Source organism: Microcebus murinus, chromosome 15 (assembly GCF_040939455.1).
Source record: "Microcebus murinus isolate Inina chromosome 15, M.murinus_Inina_mat1.0, whole genome shotgun sequence".
NCBI classification, from domain to species: Eukaryota; Metazoa; Chordata; class Mammalia; order Primates; family Cheirogaleidae; genus Microcebus; species Microcebus murinus.
In genome coordinates, this window is record NC_134118.1 from 31695521 (window position 1) to 31716056 (window position 20536).

The window sequence follows — 20536 nt, forward strand, 5'->3', positions numbered from 1 at the left end:
CCATTATATATGCACATACCATCTTCCCCACCAGTGTGTAAAGTATTTAAGTGCAGGCACATAAATGAAAATGTTTATACCTTCACACATCATGACGTGTGGTAATTACTAGTCAATTTACTAGGTCAATTAATTGACATGTGGATTTTTATAGGTACACATAAAAACTCCCCTTTAAGTTTTTGGGCTGTAGGAAGAAGATGTTGGAAGCTACTGATGTAACATCAAATGTACATTTTGCACACAACTAAATTTTAGATCCAAAAACCAACTGAAATGAAGAACAGAAAATACCTGGATGCTGTCTGTATCATCATATTCATGTCTGTCCAGCTTAAGAAGTTTTACAAAAAGAAAATGTTACAAACCCTTGATTTCATATATTTCAAATACCACATTGGTATTCACTGTAGCCAAGGAATAGATTTATCCCTGTTTTCATTACTTACAAAAACTACATCTCAAAGGGATCCAATTTAAAAAGAGCACACTCATTTTAAATTGACACAAAATCTAGCTCATTACAACACAACCACCCAGATATTTCTCAGTGTCTTCCAAATGAGAAGACTTCTTTTAAAGCTTTTATTTATTCTTTCTTTAGAACTTCAAACTTGTAAACTTTCAGGTTAAGCGGAAACTAATAAAAAAATTTCAGCTCTTTTTCCATTGATACCAGGCAAGTACAGCTGCCCTGCCAGTTTCACCAAGCTGATTACACAAGGTCTTTTCTCAGAAAGAGGAAATTTGCAACTCACCTCCTTGGAAAGATGCCATTTTCCAGACTTGTTGTCTGACTTCGAAGCCAGCGGCGCTGGTAACTGCTGGAAGAGGATGTAGAGGAGCTTGGAGATGGGAAAGGCGTAATCAGAAGACTGCTTAGCGAGGCTGTGGGGAGGAAAATTTGGAATTTGAAAGTTGAGGTAAATGAGTCCTTATGTAACTACATAATGTACAACATTATGAATATACTTAATACCACTGAACTGTACGCTTAATACTGGTTAAGATGATAAATTTCATGTTATGTATATTTTAACATAATAAAAAGATTAGAAAACATACATATATATATGTGTGTGTGTGTGTGTGTGTGTGTGTAACCTAAATTTTCAGATTCTACCATTCTTATCCAGCAGGGGGAGACTGTAACTTCTTCCTTACTAAGATTTCTAAACAGCAAAGAAAACATCATTTAAAAAGGAAAACAAATTAAAGGAAATAAGGATTACAGATATAGCAAGTGCATAAATTATCAGGCTCCACATTACAAATGCAAAATAATTATTATTCCAATTAAAGTATAAACTGTATATTTTTTATGTTATGTAGATTTCTTATGTTATGTCCACATAACATAACTGTTTATATTGCTACCTGGTAACTAATGCCATGTACAATGCTTACTTATACATTTCCTCCTCTTGACTACTACTTCACTCTGTATTTTGAGGTGAAATTTAGGCAAATGAGTATTTCTTCCTCCTTTCCAAACCCTATCTCTCTCTAAATATACAATACTTATCTTCCTTCTCTCCAGCCCCCTTATTACCCCCTTGCCTATGAAAAAGCAACCTCTAGTCTTAAATATACTTTCTGCTTGGACTACCTATTTGCCTCTGAGCCTCTCTGTCTCCCACTACGTAATATCAGATGTCTACACTTGGGCTCTCAGGAAGTATGAGCCGACTGAGCCAAGCCACACTTTTCTGACAGGCAAGGAGGGACTGGTCCCTCTAAGGGTAGGCAGAGGGTTTCTTTCAAGTCATGGCTGCTTGATTAACATCTACTGGTTTGGAAGAATGAAAGTAGAAGACAGACTTGTTCTGCTTTTACTTCCCTAGGGCTAAGGAATTAGGCACTGAAATGTCACTCTGTCCAGTGGAAAAGAAAATGGGATGGTCTAGATAGCTGGTCAACATTTTCAGAAGCAAATCACTGATTCAGAAGCAAAAGAAACTGATTTCGATAAACACAGCATACTATGCTTGTGGATATCACTTGATAAAGCAGTTTCTTCATATGAACTATTACATTTTTATTTACACTTTTGCAGGCAGATGTAAATAACTTAACCCCCTGACCTGAGCTCTTAAATACTACAGGAGTTATTTGGCTATTTGTCAATAATAGAAAACTGGATGCTGGAGAGTGCCAGGTGCCATGCTAGGCAACTGAGATACAATGCAGACAAGACAGAATCCACCCTCATGGAGCTTCAAGTCTATAAGAACATCAATGACCATGATAATGTGAGCTTCTTTCCACAGCAGAGGTCCATGGGATGCTTTTCTTGAAATCTGGTCAATAGTCACAGAAAATGTGTTTGGTGGGTCTTAATCATCTTTGTATCCCTTGTACCCAAGGCAGTGATCTGAACACAGAAGGCAACTGGCAAATATCTACTCAATATGTGGCACTTTTTGTTTTTACTAAGGTGTTGCCCAGATGTGGCTAACCCTAGAAGCTGCCTCTGTTCTGATCTGGCTTCAGTAAGTCACCAAAACCAAATCCACATTTCAAATATCAATGAGTGGGTAATTTTACCGAGAATTTTGGAGTTAGAAGAGCTTTTCTAACAAAGAGCTTTTCCTCAAATTCACACAAAGTTATTTAATAAAAAAAAAATCCCAGGCTGGGCACAGTGGCTCACTCATATAATCCTAGCACTTTGGGAGGCTGTGGCAAGAGAATTGCTTGATATTCAAAATCCCCTTATGGTCCAGAAGACCCCTCCCAGATCTTTAGGGTCCCTGCCTCTCTCCTTGTCTCATGCTGAGCAAATCATCTCCCTGGCATGGGGAGAACAGGGTTGAGGTTGGCACTTGTTTGCTAAATAATTTTTTTCCTATCACAGTGTTGGTGCTCAGAAAACAATACCCCAAAGTATGTTGTTTTGGCATGCTGAGAGCCCTTTAAACTAAAGGACCTTGGAAAAATCCCAGAAGCAAAGTCTTTCTAACTCTTTCTCCTGTTCTCCCTTTTGCCCCAAGGTCATAGAAACTAAAATTCCTCTTTCCCAAGGCAGCCATACAGTGGAACCCCTCTCCCCAAAAGCCAGCCATAAAACCTAGAAATATTAAACTTATCCCCACTTGCTGTGTAAAAGCTGGCTATAAAGAAATTCTCTGACCTACCTTGTCTGAAAGTAGATCATAAAAGACCCTCATTCCAGAAGGGGCCCTGCCCTATATGTGGGAGGAAGGAATGCTACACAGACAGGTCAAGAAGAATCAAGTCAAACAGGCCTTGCTGGGTTTTCCCCACAGTCTCTTAGCATTAGACCATTCCCTATTTGTCCAAGCACATTTCCACAGGGTTGCCTACTCTTCATCAAATCTAAGTATAAAAATGGACAGATCTCCCTTGGGTCTTTGAGTCTTCATTTCTGAAGGCTCCAGTGTCATGTAAAACTTTGATTAAATGAGTCTGTTATGCTTTTCTCTTGTTAGCCCGTATTTTGTTTTAGGAGTGTTGGCCATGACCCTTATAAGGAGTGAGGAAAGGGATCACACCCTTTATGCCCCTACAATAGAAACAAGACAGATATGACCCTGAGGTCCAATTTATTCTGGAAATTATCCATATTGTATAATTCAGTTGGGCAAACTGAGTTAAAACCCAGGCTCCTTGTTCAAATCCTAATTCTGCCACATAGTAGCTGTGACACTTGGGCAGTTTACTTAACCTGTCAGCTTTCTCATCTGTAAAATGGAGACAATAAAGTATCACACCTAAGTATTTTTCATGAGAGTTGCAATCTGCTAGTGAATTTTGAATTGTTTAGTGAATCAAAACCAACACTTAAGAAAAAAAGAGAAAATTTAAAGTATATTGCACTGTAAATATTAATCCATAAAACTTTTGTTTATTATATATAAAGAGACTTATTACTGGATCATGATGTAAAATACATGAGTATGGGTTGCAAACAAAAGAAAAATGTGAAAAACACTGACCTATTTCATAAGGTCCGTGCAAAGATTAAACAAATTGATATATGTGCAACACAACTCAGTGCCCCACACAATAAATGTTAACTATTCACTCCCTCTGATAATTCTTGGAAAAGGTGGGCCAAGTAAAACATTTTGGAGTTCTAAAAGATTTTTATATAAAAGTACTGTGGCATATCACTATCAATCATACACTCTAGCAAACAATATAGTGAAACTTTCAAATGCAAGATCAGGACTAATCTTAACCTGCCAATCACTGCTATTTTCATGATTAGAGGGTGGATTCAGATATCTGTTCAATCAACATTAGAGCATTTGAATATTGGCGTGGCTCAAGGTCTGAAAGGCAGCACCATCTGATGCAATGTTGGGCTCTGGTGTGCATTTGAATCACCTGGGGAGCTTGTGTAAAATCAGAGCTACCCCCAGCTGATTCACTACCTGGCAACAGAGCCTGGTATCTGCATGATATTGAAAAGTGCTTTTGCATGAGAGTTCAGTGGTGTGAGTTCCAGCCCTAGCAATGCCCCCAATTAGCTCTGTAACCTAGAAAAAAATTCTTCAACTGGTGCCTCAGCTATAAAATGTAAGACTTTTAAATTATTCATAGGCTTAGTTTCAGTTTTAAAAGTGCTATATCTAACGCTCCTTAATATTTTTAGTATCACTTTTGTTTTTACAATATTTTCATAATTAGAAAAAAGCTAATACATACAGACAGCAAAAACTTTTTTGCAGCTTTATGCATTAATAATAAAGATTACCCCTAGTCCCATTACCAGGAGATTACTGTTAACATTTTATACTTGGTTAACTCCTAATTGAAAAAACTGCGTTTCTTCTCCACCCTCCTGTGTAGGGAGTAGTCTTCAACTAGCATCCAATTTATTCCTGCAGAGATTAGAGGGAATAAATCTAAATATCTAAAAATGCTGATTCTTGCTCTTCTTGGCATGTGTCATTCCAGTTCAAGATTAATGTTTAATTTTCTCTGAAAAAATGTTGGCTATTTTGACAGTTTACTAGACACTCTGTACTGATGACACTCTGTACTGACTACAGAATTTGGATTTTACCAAATAATGCCCTGGAACTCTTACGTCAAATCCATTCACTCAACAAATATTTACTGAACACCTACTAAGACCCTGCCACCATGCTAGGGACCAGGGATGGAAACTCACAGGATACAGGCAGAGTATCTGCCCTTAAGAAGCTTACACTCATGGAACAAATGTTTCAGACTGTGATAACTACTATCAAATAAGTTATTATGATTTTCTTTACGTAACTAGGGCAAAGGCTTACAGGTGGGTGGTAAATTCTTTAATCAGTGGTCAGAGAACACCTTTATGAAAATGGGACATCACAGTTGAGACATAAATGCCAACAAGAGCCAGCCATAGAAAGGGCTCAATGGGAGGGCATTCTATATGAAAAGAACTGGATACTATTAATAATTACAAAAAAACCCTGTGAATATTTCTACTTATATATATGGATGGACATATTTTCCTCCCTCATTCAAATATTCATTGAACATCCACTATATGTCAGGCATCATACAAGTTGCTGGGGATAGAACAGTCAATGTGATGGACTGGGTTAGTTTCTGCCCTGATGGAGCTCACATTCTAAGGGAGAAGAAGAAACAGCCTCCAAGGAATTAATGACATAACCACAGAATGTGATAAGTCACAAGGAATAACCTTGACTGAGAAAAGGAGTGCAAAACTCTAGACAGAAATCAGAGGCAGTGAGAAAAATTTTGAGGTTGGCTTATTTATCCTGCTAAGAAATATAATGATAAAACCAAACAAGCAGCACCCTTGGACTTTGTGCAGGAACAGGGCTATAGCAAATGTTCAGAGCAGGCCCAAACATGGACCTAAAACAGCAGGTTTAGGCCTTGCCAAACATATCTCACTTGCAAGGAAACATTTGGAGGAAGGATGCTGCAGATAACTCCTTTCTGTCTCTTCTGCAGCCTTCCAAATATATGCATTTGAAAACACTTCCATTGAAATAAAAAATATATTAGTGGCATCAGGCCCCTTATTTCCTCTCTAAGCTCATCCTGCACCACCTCTCCCCTCACCACAGTACAGCCCTTTTTCTAATCCTTACAAACAAACCTGCAAAGTCTTCATTCCCATGCCTAAGATATTCTTTACTCTGATCTGCATGTGGCCAGTTTGTTGGCATTCAAGTCTCAGCTGAAATTTCACCTTCTCAAAGAGGTTTTCCATGAAGCAACTCCATAGCTCTTCTTTTCTTCAGTGATAAGTGCTTGCCTACACTTAACGTTCATTATCTGTCTTTCTTTTATTGAATATAAACTCCATGAGATCAGGGATAATATCTATGTAGCCCTGATCTATCACCATATGCTAGAAAAATGTCTGCCACAAGATACTCAAGAAATGCTGCTGAATGAAGAATGAGCAAACGGTTAAGTGAAGGATAGGGATGTCTATCTCAGTAAGTATGATAGAAACAAAACATTAGAGAACAAAAATTTCTGGACAGAATCCAAAGATTAAATTTGTTAAAAGTTCCTATGGCCACAGCTGTATACACAACATTTAGATTTTCTTTTTCTCCCCCACCTTCATTTAATTTTTTTTTTTTTTTTGGATGGTGGTGATATAGCCCTGAACCTGAGCACTTTTTATATCTGTTTGACACAGAGGGTATTACATCCAAAACACAATAATGATTTGTTTACTATAATGTGATGGTACTTCTTTTCAAGTTTTAGCTTACTTAAAACATTTGAAAAATAGAAGGTTCCTTAAAGTTTAGCAGTTGTATTTCTAAACACAACAAAACAGAAGCATTTAAAAAGTCAATGGGTAGAGCTCTAATTATTGTCTGGCAGGAAAGGCTCATTTTTAATCAATCAAACAAGTTAATTTAATAGGCAAATCAAATTATAGGTAATACATTTTAGTTCCCAAATCACAAATTGATTTTAGGAGTTTAAATAGTCCTCAAAAGCACCACAGGTAGTTTAGGATTTAATAAAATTCTTATAAAGCCCCTTCAAAGAAATAATAATGTTCTCACCACCATGATTTCAAAGTACCTTATACTTTAATTTCTCATCTAGGATATAAATTATAGCCTAGCCTTGGTGACCAACTCACTCTCTGCATTTATCCATAGTCTGGGTTCTGAGAATGAAGTATCTACAAAAGACTTATGAAAAGCATAAAAACCTGGTCCTTTACTCTTCCATATAAGTAAAAAGTTATTTAGTATGGCTTTTCAAGGGATTTTTAATTCAGATTACACTGAATTTATAGATTAATTAGCAGCATTTGATTTCTCACTCCATTTATTTAGGAGAAACTCCTATTTAAACTTTGTTCTTTTAATAAAGTTTAAAATATTCTTTGTAACAGTATCACACATTTTCTTAGATTTATTCCTCAATCTCTTACAGTTTTGACTGCTACCTGCATTATTTTCTAATCTTTTTTTTTTTTTTTTTTTTTGAGACAGAGTCTCACTTTGTTGTCCAGGCTAGAGTGAGTGCCGTGGCGTCAGCCTGGCTCACAGCAACCTCAATCTCCTGGGCTCAGCGATCCTACTGCCTCAGCCTCCCGAGTAGCTGGGACTACAGGCATGCGCCACCATGCCCGGCTAATTTTTTGTATATATATTTTTAGTTGGTCAATTAATTTCTTTCTATTTTTGGTAGAGACGGGGTCTCGCTCAGGCTGGTTTCGAACTCCTGACCTTGAGCGATCCGCCCGCCTCGGCCTCCCAAAGTGCTAGGATTACAGGCATGAGCCACCGCGCCCAGCCAGATTCTAATCTTTTTTAAACAGGTATGTAAGCATGCAAGTTTATAGTAGAGGAAAGACCTAAAGTAGAAGAGCCAACAAATTTGTGAGAGTAAGGAAGATAAAATACCCATTCCAGGAAAATATCATAGGTCTTCAATATAAAGAAATAGAAAAATTGAGTTCTGTCCAAACCACATGTATAAGACAAGGCAAAGCAAGGCCAAGGCCAGCATTCAGTGGTAAAGATGAAACCAGTTATTTTTAGATTTGGCAAGTTTATTAATTACATGTAGAAAAGAAGAATAAGCCCAAAGCACCAGCTCCCACTGACCCTTACCACCACTTACCAAAAAGGACAATCCAAACACAAAAGGGGCTGATGTCTGCAATGCAAGCTGTTGGATAGCCTATTGTTGGGGAGCCAGTACTAGACTATAGCTAAGTACTTTTATATTATGCAGCTCTAGTTTGGGAGCTGGGATGGGGTGAAAAGCTCCATATCTCATTAGAACCCTGGAGGTGATCAGAAACTGCCTCAGGAACACTTCCTGGGGAGACAGGAGTAGAAGATGACCTCTTAGCAGCTCCTTCGAGGAGGTCTCCCATCCTCTTTTGTTCCAAGAGGATCACAAGTTGTACAGCCAGGACTCAGATAAGCTGCAGTTCAAGCCTTTGCCTATGTTATATGGAACTGTGCAAGGTCAACAGGGTGCCACAGCCTTCTTCCCCTGGACAGAAAACAAACGACAGCAGCCTCCTGGACTCCTGCTTTTCTCTACAAAGCGCAGTATCAGTTAAGTCAAGGAAGGGCTCAGGTCCAAATGGGATGTCATTTTGCATTATTTAGTTGTGCTCGTGTTGTAATTAAGAATCTGACTTCATTTCTAGATGCTTAACTGCTGACAGCTTCTAAGCTTTACCTTTTTCTCCCCTCTTTCCCTTCCTGCTCCATGTCTGGACAAGCTGATGAGAAAGCCCATCGTCCAAAGCTTCTTTGGAACCAGTGGGAAGTTGAAACCACGTGCAGGAACACTCACCCCAGCCTCACCCACTAACCACCATAAAAACCCCAAAGTTAATCCCCTTTCCCTGTTCTTTCAAGCCATTTTCTGACCAGCTTGGGAGGCCTACCCTGCTCTCTCACCAGAATAATCTCACTATGTGATCAATAAACATTTTCATATTGTCGTGTGTGTGTGTGTGTGTGGGGGGGGATATCATCAGTCCTGACATCCAAACAGAATTTTGGGTGGGGGTCTGTACTATATCTGTAGAGTGGCCAAAACATGTTATTCAAACACTATGATGATGTACATCCTTAACCTGACGGTTTATATTAAAACACTTAAATGAAAATGTTTAAAAGCACATATTAGTAAGTTTTCCTTATAGTGACCTTCTGTTTATTTTACCACTTTTAAGAAAAGAGGAAAGGCAGTGGCAGAGAGAATGGGAAAATTACTTTTCTTGCCAATGATTTTAACTTTTTGATGAGGAAGAGAATATAAAGTTGAATTAAGGTCGGAAGACAAGGCTTGGTGATGCTGCTCTCAATGCTAGCCCCCCGAACCTTACTCTACTCACGTACCCAAGACTTCTAAATTTTAGCTTCTGCTCAGACCCATCTATTTAGAGCCAGTTTCCTACATCCAAATTACAGTTGACTACTCACAACTGGAGAACTTGTAGACACTTCTAGCTAAAAAAAATTATCTCAATATCTGTTTCCTCCGGCTGGCTTCCTGCTTTCCTTATACTAGTTAATGCCCACCATCCTCTTGTCTTCTCAATATAGAAACGGGAGAGTCATCCTTGGTTCCTTCCTCCTCCTCCATATCTCCTGTCCCACTAATCACTGAGCCCTCCCACTACAACTTCCCAGTATGCTGAAAACCCATCCCTCTTCTTTCCAACACCTTACTTGAAAATTTCTAACTGTAACCACTAAAGTAACTTCTTAAAACACAACTTGTCTTTTTTATTTATATGTGCAAAGATGATATTTAAAATATCCAAAATAAAATACAATGAGAATGTATTTCCCTTCCATACCTGTCCCAATTTGTGCCCCTTTCCAGAGATATTCTATAAGTAGAGAAATGGTTGATTCTAGGACCCAGGTAGGAAATATATAAGATGACTCTGGAGAATCTTGTAGTGCCAGAAGGTAAGGAAGTGCTCAAAATACTCACCCTACCACCTCTTAGATGGGGGTGTGTTAGTATGTTAAAGGGGCATAGGAGCCTACTGAAAGAGTTCCCAATGGCCAAAGCTGAAACAATTTGAGCAACAAAATAAAGAAAGTAGTATTAGGTTATGGCCCAAAGTAAAAAAATTTCATTGAGTCCATATTGATATAATGACTGAATAAATGGGGAGAAGAGACATATCTCCCATGCATTCCAAATAATTTATGTAGATACTCTGCCCTCAGGAGGAGCAACACAATTGCCCACTCCTCAGGTGTAGGCTAAGTATGGCGACTTCCTTCCAAAGTCATAGTATGGAAAAGGAGAAATAAAGAGTAACTTTACAGTGGTGAGACCAGACAAGCACACTCTCAGCCGGATAATCCGGGCCACTATCAATGGCCACAAATCAAGTTGACAGTAGGTACTGTTGATATGACATGATAAAAATAGTACTTTACTTCTGTGACATTCCTTCCAAAAACTCATAATCTCAATGCCATCATGAGAAAAACATTTTAAAAATTCTAATAGTGGAGCATTCTACAAAATACCTAACCAGTACTTTTGAAGGTTATCAAAAACAAAGGAATTCTGAGAAATTGCCACAGCCAAGAAAAGCCTGAAGAGACATGACAACCAATGTAATGTGCTCCTGGAAACGAAAAAGGGCATTAGGTAAAAACTATGGACTTTAGCAAGCAACATTTTATCAATATGACATTAGAGAATAAACTATAATCAGAACATAGACAGCTCTTATGTTAAGAGAGTGTTAAATTTCCCCAGAGTTTTAAAGCTGACACTAGTCTGTACATGGACTTGGTGATACTAGCTTGGGGTATCCGAAGGTGAGCACATCTACTAAGACAGCAAGGAGAGCAAAACACCACTCAGGCATTTGCAGCCCTCTCCATCATCTCTGCCCCCTTTCTCCCAAAAGAACAACAAGAAACTGCAAGTAAAGATTGCCTGGAATAGAAGCCAGACTACCAAAGAAAGCCAGTCTTCTCTAATTCTGAAAATTCACATTTATATCAATACTGTTCACTGTCCCCACCCCAAATCTGGTCAGTCCTAAGGTCTTCTCACGGGCTGTGCAAAAACATTCAGATCTGGCTGCTATAGACTTATCCCTTTAATTTGAACTTAGCCCTCAACTTTCCTGCTTCTCAAGGGGCAAGTAAAAGTAGTTTTAGGAGTAATTTAGAATCTGAAGAATACAGAACAAGAGAGATTTTTTACCTGGACAACATGAACCATTTACATCAACTATAAACTGAAAAGTTCCCTAGGAAAATCCAAACTTCCTCCTAATAATGTTTGTGTTGGTTATTAGTTCCCTCAAAATCTCTAAATCTTTTCTGGAATAAGGAGGGGCATAAATCAATAAAATAATGTTATGACCAGACAAAAACTCAGTGATATTAGCGTTCAGAAAGGGCCTCAGTAGAATGTTGTTCTCTTTCTTTCTCTCACCACATAAAGCCAAACATAATAAGTTCTGTAAGCCACAGAGATAGCAATTTTGATTAAAAATAATCTCAGTTCCAGGATTGTGCGCCCCACTTTATGACTTCTGGCAAGACCCACACCTTCTTGCCTGGAAATTCAGCCCCAGCACCAGTCCTGCCGGGTGGGCCGTACAGGGCAGGGGGCTGAGCCTCAGGACACTGAGCTCTTCAATGCATACTCGTCGTCTTCAAGTAATTGAACTCGAAGAGTCATGTGACAGTGCCCCAATAAGCACCATTAAATATAAACAAAGCAAAAACAGTTCATTTATCACTTCATACATTGTCCATTACCTTCTCAGATTTTACGTTTGAACACAAGGGACTGTGAGTGAAAATGATACAAGTCTAATCAATGGGAGTTACATCTCTGACCAAAGGTTCCAGCCCAACTTCACAGGAAAGATTATGAACACCAAAACGAATCAACTTTAACCACAGATAAAATGCTATATACACTTTACATTATGTGACATATATACAAACCAAACGGGGGGATTCAGTAATAAGTTACATTTAGTAACTCGAGATCAGAGTTGTACAAATTGGGGTGAAGGGCTCTGATTCTACAAAGAAGGAGCACGAGGACCTGTGAGCAGTGTCTAAGGGCAAGAGCTAGAAAGAGAAATGAGTGAAGGCCAGGAAGAAAGGCACCTGAGGCTGGGGTCTAGCCCGATCACTGGCTGGCTGGCCTATTTGGTGAAGGTGCCATGTGTCACAGGAGAAGCCAGCAGGGTGCTTCTAGTCTTCACTGGATGGTGGAGGCTGCCTATATGGTAAGTATTCATCAGGCAAAGCCCCACTCGCCTCTGAGTCATTGAATTCCAGATCATTCATTCATACCTTTATCTTGTAACAGAATCTACCTCATATCTGTACCACAAATCAAAAATCACTAGCTGAGTTGTGTACAAAAGCTGAAACCAAGAGATCTTAGAAGCAGTATTAGAAAAGTTTAGGCTTTGAAGCAAGGAGAAGGGGACCTGAGATAAAGTCTAGATAAGCATGTCTCCAGGACATGAGAAAAGGCCCTCCCACCGCCATGGACTGATTCACTTTCACAAACACTTCCCTTCCTCTGCTTCTACACTCAACAGCCATTAAGCACACTCCCAGGACAATTGGCTTAAGGGAGCTTCCCTCTGGAAAGGAATTGCTCAACATACATTAGTCTCTTATGAATTTGGGTATTAGAAAAGACTAGTTTATGTTGCACAATCACTCAGACGCTGTAATCAAAATTTCAGATCTCCAGACATATGACTTAGAATATGAAGAAAAAAACCCCAGAGGATGAGGCCTATCTACCTGTCTTCTACTTTCCCAACTTCTACATCATTGTGGATAGCTTTATTAGTTAAACCAATAAAAAGAAATATAAATACCTGATCGAGCAATGCCACTGTCCCTGTCTTCATTCTGCCCTCTGCTTGGCATATCAACTGGTGTACTGTGTGCTAAAATAAAGGCATAAGGAAACCATGTTATTGGGCTCTTCAAAGATAAGAAAGTTTTAAAAATGACTACAATAATTTTTACATTTCAAAGTAGGCTACTGCTACTGGTGATTGGCATAAGCTTATAACAGGGATTAATGATTTACTAGAAGGCAAAACTACATATATAAAAAAGATGGTCAGAGTAAGAAGAAAACAGAACAAAGTAACCATCTGCCTTTATCATACTGTAGCATGTACATTTTTTTGAGGCTCTATAAAGGCCTGAATAGTAAACTATTCATGCAGTTGATACAATGAACAAGCATTCTCAGGTAGATAAGTTTAGCCATTTTCCTCATTATTAGTAGTATTTCAATAGCACTGGATTTTCAAAATGCTTTATAAATCAGTTTCAGTAGTAACTGTAGGCAACATATGGAAGAGAAATACTTGAAAACCATTTCATAAATTCAAAAAATGTTTCTCTGTTTAGAACCCACTCTTTTGGCAGATAGAAAACACTTACATTCATTTTCAAATATTTCTTCCTCCACTTCTTTTCCATATACACCCATACACAGTATTATTAAAGAGTTACTCAGGAAAACTGGTGTTCTGGCACGAATTGTGGAAAACATTCTAAAATATTATAGACTTCTAGGAATGCTTCAGGTTGACCTGAGCTGTGTACTAACTGAGCTAGAAGGCAGATGAAATGTTGCTACCGTTAGTTTTACAGTTCCAAGAAACCTAGTGTCCTGGCCGATTATTACACTTGCCAGCTATTTTTTGAAGCATGTTTATTTTCACAATTTTAAAGAGAGTATATAAACATGTTATCCTCACTCTAAGTAGGTGGGAGGGTGTCATTTTCATTAGGGAGTCAGTTAAATATGGTGCTTAGCATATTTCAGGCTACGAGGAAGAATGGAAAGTAAAATACCATTTGCTATACTCACAACTTTAAATGTTAGTAATGGAGGTTCCCCACGCTTATTAATCATGCCAAGACTACAACAGACATTCAACAGCCTTAGCTAGCAAGACCAGTTCAATCTCAGAATTTACCCAGAAATACCAAGATGATTATACCTGTAAAGAACCTAAAAATTGCATTTAAACTAGTTAATTGAGAGAGAGACAGAGAGAGAGAATCTTCCATGCTCTTATTAAAGTGACTTTTAAAGAAACTCCGTGCAGGTAAGGATGCAGGTGAATAAATGGATAAAAGATACCACGGCAAAGGGAAACAGTTCATAGCAGCAGAAGAGACCCAGGGGGAAAAAATCAGAAAAAATAATCCTCTTAGAAACACTAAGGGCTCATTTCAGATCAAAATCAGCTTACACTAGAGAATTAGTGGAGACGTTTACAATAGAGGTTCACTGGTGGAATTTTCAAAACACCAAGAATTTGGCTACATTTGAAACTAATATCTCTTACGACAAGAGCCCCTTGGATTTCTAGAGAGGCACAAATAGGATTTTTTTCTAAGAATCTGCACAGGATTTATTAATGTGTGTGGGTTACACTGTACTCAGCATTCCACACAAACCTGCAAAGAAAGAAGCACTCCGGGTGAGCCGGAGGGGTCCTCCTTCAGCTACGCCCTGCAGCAGTTTGCTGCTGCAAGCTTGCAGCAGACCTAGACAGAAACACATAGAAGAGGGCAAAGTACACACACAAAAAAAATAAAGACAGATTAAAGATAATGCAAAAAAAAAAAAAAAATCAAAACACAACAAACTCAAATAAAGCAAAACACACACCCACAATAGTGGTATTTAGAAAGAAAGGATTTGCACGTCTGATTTTACCTAGATTACTTCCAGTACGACAAGGACCCAAATTATTCTGATTTGTGTTCAGTTTTCCCAAATTAGGATCTTGGTTGATGTATTCAAAGCTATCTTGCAAGCTAAATCCAGAGAGGGGGAGAAAGGAAGAAGAGAACAAAAATGTCAAGAGGCTACTAAAGTTGTTTTTAACAGACTTGCAAATACAGACAAAAACTGATCATTCAATACTTTTCTTTATAAATAAAGTCTCACATCTACCAAAGGGAATTAAATTGGCAACTTTAGAGGAAATTTTTGGAGGAAAATAAAAGCTTTCTGGAAGTAGCAAAACCCATACTACTAAACAACTGTATTTCTAACAATTTCATATTATATAATGGGACACCAAACTCTAAATTTTGCTTCAGTGACTGACACCTAAGATACTGCTATTCAGTTCTAAATTTTGCGTTAGCAACTGACACCCAAGATGTTGCAATTCATTTCATGGATTTTATATAAACCCTCAAAATGAAATTAATTTTAACTCTAACATTCATGAGCAATTCAGCAATTTTTTTTAGGGGTAAGATATAACAAAATTTATGATTCTCATAGGAGTTTGATTTCACAACTTCTAAAAAGTTAGAATTATTCAAAAAATGTGAGAGAAGGCCAGGCATGGTAGCTCACACCTGTAATCTAAGGCTTTTGGAGGCTGAGGTAGGAGGATTGCTTGAGCCCAAGAGTTTGAGGTTCCTCAGTGAGCTATGATGCACTGTAACCCAGGCAACAGAGTAAGACCCCCCACACACACAAAAAAAGGAAGTAGATTTTATTAGTTTATTGTATATATTAACAAGTAAAATAAATATCAAGACTTTGAGGATAACACAGCATGGTAAGGCCAAAATAATTTTTACTTAAATCTGAGCTCAACATTTTATTACAAGGAGTTAGAATTATAAATATTCAGGTAATCCTAAGGAACTGAAAAAAGAGTATCTCATAAACAACAAACATTAATTGTCATACTGGCTTAAGTCATGACAGTCAAATGTTAACTGCTCAAACTATTTTGTTGAAGAGTAAAGAAAGACTTACTAAAGGGTACCCAAATATACAAAGGAATATATTTTTAATTTTCCAGGATTATTAAAAGAAAATAGCCTTCCCTGGGCCTTTAAGAATGCCCTTTAATTTATAACAAGCCTTTCTTTCAAATTTATCAATGTATAACAGATGCTTTGCTGATTTACTGAAAAAAAAGTATATGAAATAATTCTCCTTGAAAATCCAAATTTATGAACAAATGTGCCAAGATGAGAGGTTAAGTTATTAGACATTCCAGTATTCTTAGTTGATACAAAAGTGTAAAATTGGAGGGAAAAAAAATCAAGAGTGAAAATCAAAATACTACATGGCCTAAGTACATCAATCAATCACAAAGGCTAAACTACTGCTCAGAATAGATGGCAACCCATCCTGCCATACAGGTGTGTATCAGCCTACAAAAACTCACTATGTACTTTAATCCTTCAGAAATAAATGCATAAATAAGATTGTTTAAAAGATAAAATATTAGAAAATACCATAAAATCATTAATGTATCCCCTTCCTTTTTTTCCTTTATTTTTCATTTTTCAGGGACTTAAAACTTGGTGACTGGTGGTGGGAACACAGTGGGTATGGGAGACCCAAAATAAAGACAAACTGTCATCTGTCTTTAAGGCTACCTGATAAAGTCAAAGGCCTTTTCCCAAAAACTCACTGTTTATAGGACAACGGCCACTTTTAAAACTCCTTTGTAAAGTTGGACTCATCTTACTTTTCATTCTGAAATGCCTTAAAAGAATTACTCTATCCAGAAATAGACACACAAAAAAATGGGAGGGGGGGGGAAGAGTATAAAACCCCACACTTACTTATTTGTACTTCCACAGAAGCTGCCCATTCTAGCAGAGAAGACTTTACTGATCATCAGTTGTGGAGGAGAGCTGGGGAAAAAAAAAGAAGAGGGGGAAAATGCATTTTTGAGTTAAGGAGTCAGTATCACCATTACACTTCTCCACTTCTCACAACTGGTAAAAAGGGAAGCCCAGACTCACCGTATATAGTGTATCTTTAAGGTGGAGCCTTTGTAACTCATTGCAACCGAGCCAAACATCATTTCCCCTAACATGTTGACATCAGAAGCTGGTCTTGTATACTAAATGCAAGAAACCAAAGTTAGTACATGTAACATCATGATATGCAATGCAATGCATAATAACATTTATTAATTTATGAGCCTCTCATTAGTTTAGTCAGTAATTACAACTCCTTTTCAATGCTGCAACTGGTCATTTTATAATCTTAATTTATAATGGTAATTGCCTTTCCCCCAAATTATTACTAATGTTCATGATTTCTTTATACAACATCTTCACAAAGGATCCAAGTGTTTTATCAGAGTTCATTTTCATTCCTTTTATGAGAAACAAAGATTACCATTAACTCCATTTATAAACAACACTAAATAGAAAGGTTAAATTATGCAAGAAACAGAGTGACTCTTCTTTTTGGCACTAAGAACACATCCTGAACAAAAATATGGTTATTATTCAACCAAATCATAAACAAGTATTGATCAAAAATGCCAACTGGTGCAGACAGGGTTTTGTGAGGGTTCAAAAGATATCTGATGGTCTGACAACTCTGAAGTTTTACAAAAATGTTTGACCCCTCCCATTTCTGACCAGTCCTCCTCATACCTTTTGTCATCCAACAGGTGGGCTGCACCGCCTCCACTTCCTCACTCTGGCTTGCCTGCTCCCCTCTCCTGCAGGCTGACTTTGCCTCTAATGCTCCATCTATCCCAACTGCTCTGATGATGACCTCCACCTCTCCCTGCCAGATCCAATGCACACATTCCAGTTTGATGCACTAAACTTTTTTCACTATAATTGATGCTGTTAACTACTCTCCTTTTTGAATCTCTTCTTTCTCAGATCATCCCTGGAACACGACTGGTTCCTCAGAAGGCACTCCTACTCACTGCCTACATTTTCAGCCATTCTTCTAATTTTATTATTTATATAGAAGCCCCCCCCCCCAACCCCTGGTGTCTTTATCTCTAGGTTCAGACCTCTCCTTGAGCTCTAGAATCCTATACCCCAATGCACTCATTCACATATTGAATATTATATGTGACACGTGAACGAATGCACTGGGATCTACCTTCTTAGCACCTACATTAAGTGCTGGTGGCACATTTATGAACAGGATGAATATGAATGTTGAGCAAACCAGTGTAGTACAGACACTCAAGCATAGCTGGACCAAAACAAACAACTATCTCTCTGCACCCCAACCTACCAGCCAGATTCTCTGCTGGTGTGCTTTCCACCCAAGGAAAAACATCAGAATCATCCTTAATACTCTCTTCTGAATCTTTTTTTAAACTCCAAACACACACACACACACACATAAACACACACTGACGCACATATACAGACTTACTCAGACATGGTAGCAGAGGTAAATCTATCAGTTTGTTCAACTAGGCTCCTCTCTTTGGTTATAGCTCACACCAACCTCTGTACTACATGCAACAGAAACCAACTGGCTTTCACATTCTTTATTAATAACTTCAACCCACCTCTTCCATTTTATAATCTGCTTTTTCTTAGGGTACAAGGACCACATGCCAACTGTGATTCTCAACTAGCTGATAATTTCATTCTATACTCTTAACTGCAAACTTCTTTGAGACCCAGGAGCACTGTGAAATAAGAGTAAATGAACTGCACAAATCCTGACTATGAAATTAACAAAATCCTCTAGAGCTGTGCCTTCTGGTAACTTCCCTGCCTTTGCTTTTCCAGCAACACAGTAGACAAGATTCTACATGGGTTTATAAAAAAGTTTGATATATCCTTCATCAATTAATACTCTTCTGCTATTCAATATTTACAAAACATTTCTTCTAGTTAATATTTCTCAATAACCCTAAAACACACATATATACACACTGCATAAAAAATGCCACCAGCTCTTTGTCCTTCATTCTCAAGTTAGGTGCTGCCATTCCTTTCTTCACCTATACAAGCCTTTCTTCCTTCTATCGATAACTTCTATGTGCTTAGGATGACCATATACATTCTCTGAATCCTCAGCAGTTCTCATAACAAAACTGGAAAATACACGTTTGTTATTCTGGATGTGACAGCAAAGCATATGAAACAAGATAATTAACTTGATTTCTATTTCTTCCTCATTCCGAATGTATTGTGCTATATCACCTCTGCTTGATCACAGTTTTTATTGAGAGATAAAAGCCAAAGTGAAAAAATGATATTGACAAGAAACACTTAGGAATGCCCTGCTGAATACCTATTCTCACATTCTTGGAGCAGAGCCCTGAAGCAGGTATTATTCCCTCAAGAGAAAGCATAGTAGATTACTTCAACCCAATGGGGCATTCCTACTCCTACGGAAGGGGCGGTTTTACCTGGTACTTTGGAAGCTGCTCCTTGGCGTGGGGTAAAGATCCCCCGGAAGAACCATGGGAAGAGATGCTGCCGCTGCTGCTGCTGACGCTGCTGCTTCCTTGACAGCACTTGGGGGACATTTTGATAGGGACATCCTCTGTTTTCTGGGTTGGGAGAGACAGTGAGGTAAAAGGATAACTAAGTATATATCAGGCTTTGTCAACATGTTCTTTACTGGGAATTTCTTTGTTAAAACATTCTGGTGTCTAAGTTGCATTAAAACCCAGAAGCTTTTTAAATTTTTTTTCTAATAACAAAAATATGGTTCCTGAGAGTTTATAGTATTTGGGAAGGTGGGTACTATTAAAGACAAAAGGTGGTGGGATATATATATTAAGACTTTACTCTCATTTAATCATTTAATTACTTATATTTCAATTCATATTTTAAAATCAATAAGAACTGATCTGCTTTGGTTATTAGAAGGTTTTCAGTACTAGGTAGAGTCATAACCTACTAAATTGATAAGAAGAAAGATGACACTTCAAATTTAAATTTTTACCAAGCAAATGGAACTAAGGAAACAAAACTATTAATTTGGACAGAACTGGCTCATGTCTTTAATGACACAGCTCATCTAGTACTCCTTTTTAAAGGTACAGGAAGGAAAATCAGTGAGGTTGAATTTGTGAAGGATAAAGTCAAAACCCTAAAATAGGAGCTACTGTGAATCCACAGCATATGATGGAAATATGGTCTTTAAAGGTTAAGAATAAGAGAGGATTATCGACTATACGGTCCCTAAATAGAGTTCACTGCTAATTTTTATCACAGTGACATAAAGGTATAAAGATACACCTTAATTTTTACCTCCCTCCTCCACCAGAATATATTACTTTCTACAGAAGCTTCCTGTACTCTCTATAAGTTGTTTCTATTCTGAGTCTTCTTTGCCCTTTTTTTTTTCCTTGTGCAGCTTTTGCTTGGAAAAAACATGAATGCACTGCAGCTTATCTAATCTCCAGTGTGACAGTCACACTGGTGGTCTAATGCAAATGCCTGCAGTCATGTGCTTGATACAAACTCATGACGTTTTGTGCTTGCCAAGGGGGGTTGAGGGGGAGCTAGAAATGGGAACAGAATGTCATGAAAACACAAAACGAGCTGGTCCACAATGGTCACTCCAGTAATGATGGCACTGAAATGGACTTGGTTATTCTCAAATATCCAGCACTCCCTCGACACCCTCTTGAGATCTGGCTGTTACCTAATGCCACTTAAGCCAGAAGGCCGCCTCAGAGGGCCTAAAGTGACATGAAGTCCCACCTGCCTCGTGGACTGCTAGACCCTTTGGCTGGAGTACAACATACAGAACTGTCTATAATTGGAGA

General features: G+C 38.1%; 1 protein-coding gene across 5 annotated transcripts in view; it reads right to left on the reverse strand.

Moving 5' to 3' along the window:
- The window catches only part of FNIP2 (folliculin interacting protein 2), a 117761-nt gene that overhangs the window by 42809 nt on the left and 54416 nt on the right, over positions 1–20536 (reverse strand). For 3 of the 5 annotated variants that reach the window (XM_012783589.3, XM_012783586.3, XM_012783587.3), the window contains exons 3-9: positions 19166–19309; positions 16782–16882; positions 16599–16670; positions 14713–14813; positions 14451–14540; positions 12842–12913; positions 759–888 (exon numbers count right to left, since the gene is read on the reverse strand). In XM_012783589.3, the coding sequence (XP_012639043.3) occupies positions 759–888; positions 12842–12913; positions 14451–14540; positions 14713–14813; positions 16599–16670; positions 16782–16882; positions 19166–19309 (710 nt within the window). The remainder of the gene's footprint in view (positions 1–758; positions 889–12841; positions 12914–14450; positions 14541–14712; positions 14814–16598; positions 16671–16781; positions 16883–19165; positions 19310–20536) is intronic. The other 2 variants (XM_012783590.3, XM_012783588.3) reach the window with 1 other exon arrangement.